The sequence below is a fragment of the Macrobrachium rosenbergii genome, chromosome 28 (assembly GCF_040412425.1).
Source record: "Macrobrachium rosenbergii isolate ZJJX-2024 chromosome 28, ASM4041242v1, whole genome shotgun sequence".
In the NCBI taxonomy this organism is placed as follows: domain Eukaryota; kingdom Metazoa; phylum Arthropoda; class Malacostraca; order Decapoda; family Palaemonidae; genus Macrobrachium; species Macrobrachium rosenbergii.
The window spans coordinates 25,199,282-25,210,000 of NC_089768.1; the positions used below are offsets into that span (position 1 = coordinate 25,199,282).

The 10,719-nt window shown below is 37.2% G+C and overlaps 2 protein-coding genes across 2 annotated transcripts in view; one reads left to right on the forward strand and one right to left on the reverse strand.

The window, feature by feature from the left end:
• Nucleotides 1-10,719, reverse strand: part of LOC136854130 (nucleolar MIF4G domain-containing protein 1 homolog) — an 81,343-nt gene that overhangs the window by 48,241 nt on the left and 22,383 nt on the right. Inside the window, exon 2 of the mRNA XM_067130344.1 lies at nucleotides 1,816-1,906. The gene's annotated coding sequence lies outside the window, so the exon portion shown is untranslated. The remainder of the gene's footprint in view (nucleotides 1-1,815; nucleotides 1,907-10,719) is intronic.
• The window catches only part of LOC136853947 (uncharacterized), a 22,565-nt gene continuing 16,076 nt past the window's right edge, over nucleotides 4,231-10,719 (forward strand). Inside the window, exons 1-5 of the mRNA XM_067129844.1 lie at nucleotides 4,231-5,321; nucleotides 5,785-6,144; nucleotides 8,223-8,480; nucleotides 9,375-9,569; nucleotides 10,125-10,631. Of these exons, the coding sequence (XP_066985945.1) occupies nucleotides 5,015-5,321; nucleotides 5,785-6,144; nucleotides 8,223-8,480; nucleotides 9,375-9,569; nucleotides 10,125-10,631 (1,627 nt within the window). The 5' untranslated portion in view covers nucleotides 4,231-5,014. The remainder of the gene's footprint in view (nucleotides 5,322-5,784; nucleotides 6,145-8,222; nucleotides 8,481-9,374; nucleotides 9,570-10,124; nucleotides 10,632-10,719) is intronic.

The window sequence follows — 10,719 nt, forward strand, 5'->3', positions numbered from 1 at the left end:
CAGGCTACTTTGCGTAGATCGTTGAAGTTTTAACAACATTTCTGAGGGTCTATATGTCGGGAAATTAAGCAGCAGCTGGCACCAGAACCACTGTCCTTACAGGAATTCAGACTACATCCACGAAAGGTTAAAGGTATGAGATAAACGAACCCTAAGCATATGCTGATATTCTGACTACGTGTCTTCCGTCAGTCAGGGAGCCATTGTGCTCTCTGACCTTTTTAGGTCGTTATAATCATTTCTACTCTTATATAATGGCACAGAGATACAAGAAAAAAAAAAAGATTGTCTCGAATAAATTACGGGGAGCGAAAATTTTCAGCGAACATATACATCAGAGAAAATCGCAAATTTGAGTTCAACAAGTTTTATATTTGAAGTATTTGCAGAAACTCGTCGTTATAAGAACTTGAATGATGATTTGCTTTTACTTAATGAAAATAATTTCCGTCAGCAACGCCTACAAATAATTCGTTATTTTTTTATCCGGCACTTACTTATCTCATGGGCTAGTCTTTGAAAGAACTCTTACATTAAAAAATTAAAAGTTAAAATTTGTTAATATAGTGGCCAAAGCGCATTCAGGAGTGCTGAACTTCTCATCTTCAAGAGTAAGAAGACCAAAGGAGCAAGTTCCTCAAGTCCTGATGATTTTCGTCTTACGTGGAGCGATATTTATCTATCAAAGACAGTTAAATCAACCAAATATTAAAAAAAAGAAAGATTATAAATAAATGCACATCTATTCACACCGACAATTTTCAGCCAATTGGTCATTCCGTCTCATGGGGGCGGTGGGGGCGGTTTCTTTAAGGAAGAAACGAAACTCTTAAGTACTGCCACGAACATACAGTAATGATTTTTTATTTATTTTTTATTTTTTTTTAGCTGACGATATATGTCCGGGCCTGATATCACTCAAGTATTCGTGATTGCGTATTTGATTTTACTTGGGAGTTCCTGACTTCAAATATGTCAATATGTAAGGTTCTGATTAAGAAGACACGGCAAACACACACACACTCATATATATATACATATGCTGCATAATTATATATATATGTATATATATACACACACACACACACACACATATATATAATTATATATATATATATATATATATATATATATATATATATATATATACATATATATATATATATATCTCCCAAGTGTTAAGTAATTTGACTGGAATTTTTCTAAACCAAAAACTTAAACAAAATCATTCCACGAAATGCAGTATGGTTCAGTTATATTGATGACATGATATGTGTTTGGCCAGGTAACGACAATGTACGTAACTTCTGTGTTAAATTAAATGAAATAGTGCCATCAAGAAAATTTCTTTATGGAAATGGGAAAGGATGGTTACTTACTCTTTTTTTATTGCCTAATACACAGAGCTAGTAATGGGTTTCAATAGTGTGTACAGAAACCGAGTAATATTTCTGTCTATGTTCACTTTCATTCAGGTCACAGTAATAAAGTTAAGAAATCAGATTTCCTATCCACTTTCTTAAGAGTATTGCATACATGTAGCCCTGAATATACTGATGATAAAGTAGATATGATTAAGAACATAGGCAAGAAATTGAAATATCCTGAAATCGAAATATCCTGACTATGTATCAGCCAATGCATTAAAGGCGGCACAAAAGACGTTATATGTTAGCAAAAAATAAACTTATAATATTAAAAAACTACTTGTACTGCCATATAATAATAATTTCAAACACATTCTCCATTTACTTAAGAATTTTGGAGTTAATGTAGCATTCAAGAAGAATAAAACAATGAAATATATGAACTTACAAAGAACTCGCCCGACAGTACTAGAGGATGCGTAAACCAGATTCCATGTAATACTTGTAATAACTTTTATATTGGCCAAACTGGAAAAACACTGGAAAAGAGAACAGAACAGCATTAAAGATGTGCAAGAAATGCACACAGGTGAATAGTGGAATTTTTGTACATGTTAGTGAAAACAATTATAATTTCAACTGGGCAGGAGCAAAAAAGTTAGTTTATTCTAATAATGCACTGGAAAGAAACATCATCCAGTCTAGTGTTATAAAAGTAAGGTTCAGCAAAAAAACATGAACATTACTCATGGCGTGTATAATCTCTTCTTTTTGTATTCACCTCCTCTTACTTCTTCCGAAAGAACACCATATTCTTTGGAAGCTTGAATTTCAAGCCAATGGACCGTGTGGGCTTGTTCCATACGAATAGGGTTCATCTTCTGAATAATAATAATAATAATAATAATAATAATAATAATAATAATAATAATAATAATAATAATAATAATAATAATAATAATAATAATAATATAAACTCGATCCATTAATCTCAAAATATAAAAGCAAGGAGTTTAATTTGAAGCAAAATATTTGAAAGACGGGTATTTGTAAAATTTAACCTGTCACTAATGAGGGTATGAACCCACCTTGAAACATCTGTCAGATGCCAATACTTGTTTACCTACGGTTTGTATGTTCATGTGTACTGTCCTGGTAACATATATATTATGAATTTCTACCATGTGTCAGTCCTCTGAAAATGGCTTAATCTAGCAATAAACTGACACCGGTCAGAATCTACAACTGTATTTCACCTCTTCCTTGTGAAGTTTGTTATAAAAATTAAAATCACGTGTAAATGATTTTATATATATAATATATATATATATATATATATATATATATATATATATATATATATATATATATATATATATATATATATATATATATATATATATATATATATATATATATATATATATATATATATATATATATATATATATATATATATATATATATATATATATATATATATATATATATATATATATATATATATATAGAGAGAGAGAGAGAGAGAGAGAGAGAGAGAGAGAGAGAGAGAGAGAGAGAGAGAGAGTTAAATGACTTCATTTAATAAAGGACGTTAAAAATAAAACAATCATCATCGTTATATTCATCGCACATGACACATTATGTGCAAAAGGACGAATTCATATGTAGGCTGTTTACACCTCGCCCCATCACCGTAAATAAAATATCTCTGAAAGCCATTAAAGTCCGGCATGCACGGCGAATCACGATCCAAACTCCCAATTCACAAACTTCGACAATCGTAAGTGTCGAACGTCTAATACTTACCATTTACTTTCATTCACCCGAAGGAGACGGACGCAAATGGCCCCGATTTCGAGACATGCCGAGAAGCAGGGGGAGTCTGCGTCACGGGCAAGAGAGCAGAGAAGTGCCAGAATGACCTGGGCATCCTCGATTGCCCCGAAGATGCGATATGTTGCGAGAGGAACAGAGTCAACGGAGGCAAGTGTTCTGACGTCGAAGGTCCTATCTATAAGATGTGATTTTGTTTCGTCTTAATAAGCGGCAGTTTGATATTTGATTTTTTGTCACATAATCAGCGGCTTAAGATTACGATTTCGTTGTGTCAGATAATCAGCAGCTCAAGATTTTCTTTTGCTGTGTCAAATAATCAGCAGCTCAAGATTTTCTTTTGCTGTGTCAAATAATCAGCAGCTTAAGATTTTCCCTTGCTGTGTCAAATAATCAGCACCTTAAGATTTTCTTTTGCTGTGTCAAATAATCAGCAGCTTAAGATTTTCTTTTGCTGTGTCAAATAATCAGCAGCTTAAGATTTGCTTTCGTTTGTCAAATAATCAGCACCTTTTTTCTTTTGCTGTGTCAAATAATCAGCACCTTAACATTTTCTTTGCTGTGTCAAATAATCAGCACCTTAAGATTTTCTTTGCTGAGTCAAATAATCAGTTTTTCTTTTGCTGTGTCAAATAATCAGCAGCTCAAGATTTTCTTTGCTGTGTCAACTAATCAGCAGCTTTCGATCAAATAATCAGCAGCTTAAGATTTTCTTTTGCTGTGTCAACTAATCAGCAGCTTAAGATTTGCTTTCGTTTGTCAAATAATCAGCACCTTAAGATTTTCTTTTGCTGTGTCAAATAATCAGCAGCTTAAGATTTGCTTTCGTTTCTCAAATGATGATCAGCTTAAGACCTGTTTTCATTTTGTCAAATAATCATCAGCTTAAGATTTGATTTCTTTTTGTCAAACAACCAGCAGCTTATTGTTCCACAGATGTTTTTCAGTATTTTATCCTATTCAGGCAAACAACCGAGAATGCGTCACTCCTTCATATACGAACGAAACTAAGCAAATCAAACAACTGCTCGTACACTTGTACACTTACTTCTGTTTTCATCTTCTCCAAGAATTCTTCTTTATTCTTCTTTATTAATAAAAGAGAATAATAAGTACTCACTCGTATTTTCTCCCAGCAGATAAACAGAAAAACAAAAATACCGAAAGAGTCGACAAAAAAGAAGATCGAAAGGAGAAGATAAGCCAAGAAGACAAAAACGAACAAGAGAAGATACCCAAGAGTGGAGGAACTCGACAAGAAACCAAGGGTCAGTGAAAATAAAGATGAAAGGGAGGAGAAGAAGAAGAAGAAGAAGAAGACTGGTAAGAAATCGACGCCAGGTGAAAATAAACAAGATGAAGGTATGAAAAAGGGGGTCTGTTGACAAACCAAGGCCAAAGGGAAATGGCAGGAAGAGCCAAGGAAAAGCCGAGACAATAAGGAAGAAAAAAACTGAAGGAGAGAACGAGCAGAGAAAGAAGAAGAAAATGGAAAAGCAAACGGGAAAGGCAAAGAAGAAGAGAATGGGAAGAGACCCAGAAGTGGCAAGAAAGGCAGCGGAAAAGGCGAAGTAAGCAAAAGTAAGAAGATTAAAAAAAGCGAAAAAGAACTCGAAGATAAAAAAGGAGACAAGGAAGGAAAGAAACCCAGAACCGGTAAGAAAAACATCGGAAAGACACACAAAAAGAAGAAGAAGAAGAAGAAGGATCAAGACGAGGAACAGACAACCGAAGGTGACACAAAGAAAAAGCAGAAGAAGAAGAAGAAGAAGAAGAGTAACAGCAAAAAGACGGGAGCGGGAGGCGGCAAAATGAACGATAACCAAAGGAAGACGAACGCAAAGCCCAGCAGTGGACAGAAGTGTAGCCAAGACAAGCGATGCAGAAGGCAGGGCGGGAAGTGTCAGTCTTCCAGAGAGAAATGCAAAGCTCGGTCGAGTCCAAGGCTCTGCGCTGGTGAGGAATGCACATGTTGCTTCCGATCTTCAGCACGGGGAGGCACACGCTGCCGCCAAAACGAAGAGTGCAGAGCAGCGAGGGGCAAGTGTCTCTCTAAATGCAGGAAATCCAAAACCCTTCAGAAAGAGTGTTCCGGTGGATGCGTCTGCTGCGCCAAAAGTAAGTACGTCTTCTATCGGCCTGATGTGATTTAAATATGGGCAAGCAAGTCTTGGCACTTAATTCCCAAAAAGAATACATAAACAAATAAATAAATAATTAATAAATACCTTAATAAATAAATCAGGAATTTGGACCAAGTTTCTTGCTTCCCTCTACAATAAGGGCATTATAGCTTGCCTTTTTATCCGTCGGCGTTCTTATTTAGATGGAGCAGTTTTGAACTTTGAAAAAGCGCTGACAGCCTCTCTCTCTCTCTCTCTCTCTCTCTCTCTCTCTCTCTCTCTCTCTCTCTCTCTCTCTCTCTCTAGCACATTATCTTGAAATATCAGTTAAAGTGAAAGAAACAGGAGCAAATGTTTGGCCACAATTTCGCGGTCGATTACTCACTTTCAAAGCAAATACTAACTTACTGATTTTAATCTATTACATTTTAGTACTGAATCATTTCTTCGCTTAACAGAGACCAAGAGTGAGAAAGGGAAAGGCCAAGATCGCAAGAACCAACGCAACGGACCGAAAAGAAAGAAACAGGAAAAGAATGAAGAAGGCAAAAAGAGAAAACCTGCAACGAGGCAACAGAATTGTCCGACCACCGACAAATGCAAGAAGAGGAAAGGAAAGTGCACACCCAAGGCGAAAAAATGCAATGGGACGGTACTCAAAAGCTGTGGGAAGAATTGCATTTGCTGCGTCAATAAGAGTTGCAAACAGTTGAAGAAATGCACCAAGCTCGGGGGGAAATGCAAGAACGCCAAGCAAAAGTGCAAGACGCAAACTGTAGACGGGAAATGCAAAAATAGCTGCGTATGCTGCCTTAGTAGTAAGTAGTTCTTAAGACGAGTTCTGTTCTGAAAGCTAGGCTTAGTCAAGTGCACTTCATTCGCGTGATAGGTAATGATGTAAGTTCTTACTGAACGGAATGCAGGGATGGCAAGCGTGTCAAATTGCTCCTAAACCCTTTATAGAATGGAATGCAAAACTTACGCCGAAGGCTGAACGCAGGGACTTATGAGATTATTCAGCTCTGAAAAGGAAACTGACAGCGAAAAGGTTTGAAAAGTGTAGCAGGAGAAAACCTTGCAGTTCCACTCAGAAACAATTGTTAGGAGAGTGTGTAAAGTAAGATGGAAGAAAGAGAATATAAACGGAGGTATAGTAAAAGGAACGAAAGTGGTTGCAACTATGGGCCGAAGGTATGCTGCAAAGAACCTCAAGTAATGCCTACAGTGCACCGCATAAGGTGCACTGACGGCACTAGCCCCCTACGGAGCAACACCCTTTAGGAAATATCAAGAATTTTATCTTTCAGGCATTACAGCCGCCGCTGAGACAGCTGCTGGTGTCTATAATTATTCACGTGAATCATTTCAGCAAACCAGAACCAGTTCCAATGTTCCAAGCAACTTCACACTTTTGTAAGAACATGCCCACCCCAGTGGCTCAGGGCCTATAGAATTTTAGCTTAAGGTCGCACCTACAGAGCCAGCATAATACAAACCTAGTCTTGTTTTAAACTGTGTATTCATATTATCAAGAAATATTTAAGAAAACAAATCAATGTTGAGATAACTACGTTGATGCTCATTAGGCTACGATGTTTGGACATTCAATGTCGACTTTATGTCTATTTATCATGACGGGGTCGCAGTCATTTTTAATTAACTTGTATAGAGAAGTTCAAAGAACTACCAAACTTCGCATAAATTAAAACACCCAGTAGCATACGATGACTGAATTTGGACATGGTACTGACATTTATTGACATGTTAATAAATGAGATTTTTATGAAGAGTGTACCTAAAGACCTCGAAATGTGAAGCGACCCAACACCCGAATAGACAGAGGCCTACCAAACACGCACGTAGCAACAATGTTACTGCCCCACAAAATGAAAAGGATTTTGATATATGAAACATTTGTTTTGCCCTGATAGTTTCATATTTGATGTACCCACGGCTTCTAATTTCTTTTGGACCTCGCGGTACTTGGTAGCGCTCTGTGGTTACAGAATGTAACCTTGGAAACTGGCACATTCCACTTAAAAAGGACTAAAATCCACAGACTGATGTACAAGGGACTGAACACAACTACGATTATACATAATACCGTTACAGATTGTCTGGAAATCTTGATTAACTCGAAATAAATGAGCGAGATCACTGAGCTACAGACCTAACCATTTACTAGGCAGAGACACTGTGCGATTCATGTCACTGTAAGGCGATTTAAAGAATGCGCCATTGATTCAATCTCACCAGATTCCCGTGCAATTTGGCAAATTACTAATACCAAAACAACGGACTAAAAATAAATTAAAGAAAGTTGCGCTATGGTACATACCAAAAGTATTCGATAATTCATTTCGGTATTTCTTTCTTTAATTTATTCGGCAGACTGAACTTTGGTGCTCTGCCAACGAGCAAAATAAAAAAAAAAGTAAAAAATGCAACGAAATTTCTTCGGCGCAATCGAGTTTTCTGTACATCACGTAATCAAGGCCACCGAAAATAAATTTATCTTTCGGTGGTCTCAGTATAATGCTGTGTGAGACGCAGCTCATTATATATATATATATATATATATATATATATATATATATATATATATATATATATATATATATATATATATATATATATATATATATATATACATATATATATATATACATATATATACATATATATATATATATATATATATATATATATATATATATATATATATATATATATATATATATATATATATATATATATACAGTATATTATATATGTACTCTATATATATATATATATATATATATATATATATATATATATATATATATATATATATATATATATATATACAGTATAATCCCAAATCCAGAATGAGACCAACTGCCGTACATTTCAGAGTGTGCCACGAAGAGCAAGAAGAAGTGTCAGAAGGCCAAGGGCGTCTGCAAGAAGACCTGCACCGACAAGGAGCGAGTCATCGCGAAGGGCTGCAAGGGCAAGTGCCAGTGCTGCGCCAGACCGTGCAAGATTCAGCCCTCCTGCGCCGACGGAGGGGGCGTCTGCGTCAGCAGCAAGAAGGAATGCGTCGACGGCGTCGTCGACGCGAACGGGTGCAAAGGCAAATCTTGTTTCTGCTGCTTCAGTGGTCAACAAGGTACGGCGACGGTACACTCACGTTTCGTTTTTCTTTTTTCTTTTCATTCCGTTGTACATAAACGCTACAAAATAGTGCATGCGTGTAGATAAGCACGAACAAACATCTACATGTACGTCTACGCATTCTAACATTCAGAATAAAACATGTATGCCTATGTAAACAAAATTATTAACATTATATATTCTATATTCATGAATACACACTTACTTATGTATTGATAGGTAAGATACTGTGGTCTAGTGGTCACGACAATCGCCAAACAAGCTAGATGACCTGAGTTCAATTAACAGGCGATGTGGAAGGATTTAGGCACTTTCCGCTCAAACCCATAGTGTCTTCTGAAACCAAGAGAGGAATTATGTATCTAGTAGTCAGTCGAGTGTGGTGGGTCGCAGCCAGGCTGGCGAAAGGCATGCGGCAAACGCTTCCTAGAGCCACCTCCAAATGCCAGCCTTCTTTTCCACCTTGGGTGCGACCCAGCACAGTCGACTGATTACTGTTTACATAATGTACTTTCTAAGTAACCACAGTCACAATGGATTTTTCGCTTCTGAAGTGAGGCTAGAAAGCATTCGACCAAAACCATGCAAACACAACACACATACACACACACACACACACACACACACACACACACACACACACATATATATATATATATATATATATATATATATATATATATATATATATATATATATATATATATATATATACATACATACATACATACATACACATATAAACATACATATATATGCATGTATATATAATACATATATATATATATATATATATATATATGTGAAGCTTGAATGGTAAGCTTTGAACATAAAGCATAATGTGCATAAACTCTCAAACTAACCAGTCACGTCCACCCGGTCTTTTTAGGAAATACAACAACTACTTCCAACATCGTTCCGCCTACAACCCCAGAAATCAAACCGACCACAACCCAAGAAAGCAGACCGCCCACAACCCCAGAAATTAAGCCACCAACAACCGGAAGAGTCACGACGGCTAAAGCTACAACCGAGATGACAACCAAACCCGAAGCTACGACAAGAGAGGTCCTAATGACACCAGGTTGGTGTTCTGGCTTCAGTTCTTCACCTGAAAAGTGTTTCTCCGTTGTCTCTCTCCGTTCCTTATCTGGATTGCCCCCGGAGCCTTTACTAGCATGATATACCATTTATATTATTCATTTATATTATTCACAAATTCTTCTTCGTTTGCACAATCATCTTGCACTTGCAAAGTGTGAATTAATCGAATTAAGTCATCCCGTTCGACTGATAAGTGTAATAATATATATATATATATATATATATATATATATATATATATATATATATATATATATATATATATATATATATATATATATATATATATATATATATATGTGTGTGTGTCTCTATGTATGTATGTATGTGTGTGGTATGTGTGTAAAGAATCTGTGGCTTCTAATCTTAATCATTCACTGATGCCGAGAGGCCCCGTCAACCCTAAGTTAGTCCCCTATTATACGAAGGCATCCTTTTTCCATTCTAACCCACGGAATAGCAATGTTAAATTCGATAATGATTCCCTTGTTCAAACACTCCAGAGAATGTCGTAAATCTTGGCACACTTTTCCAGACCTCCGGCTGTTCTGTGAATATCAGCTGGCCGAGCTGCTTCCGGAGGCGCAAAGTGGAGTCGCCCAAGCCAAGCTCGCCGTCGGCAACCTGACGGACGCGCTGAGGGCGCTGGCTGCGGTCAATTCCAACATCGAGGACACCCTCGGGAACAAGATCATCACCTCGATGGAAGAGCTGGAAGCTCTCATCAACGAGACGAAAGCCGTGTCGACGTACATCCAGGAGAACTCTGCCAACGTCACGGACGACGACTTCGACTGCCCCGCCGTGCGGGTCGCCCGCCTGAACCAAAACCTCACGGAGAAGATTCAGGAGGTTCGCAGCCTCACCAGCAGGGTGCAGGTCATGGCGGAGGCGGGTGAGGACACGAGGCAGATCGTGGGCGTTTCCATAAGCATATCCTTCATTCTCAACGTGGTCATCACGCGCGTCACCGTGGCCATCCAAGTGACCGAGGATGTGATCGTGCAAATCACAATCATCATCATACAAGTGGTCAACACTGGTAATTATACTCGTTTTACTTTTACGCAGGTTTTTTCTTTCGCTGATAGAGGATATGGAGGAGGTTTGTGATTGCATCTGTACCCTAG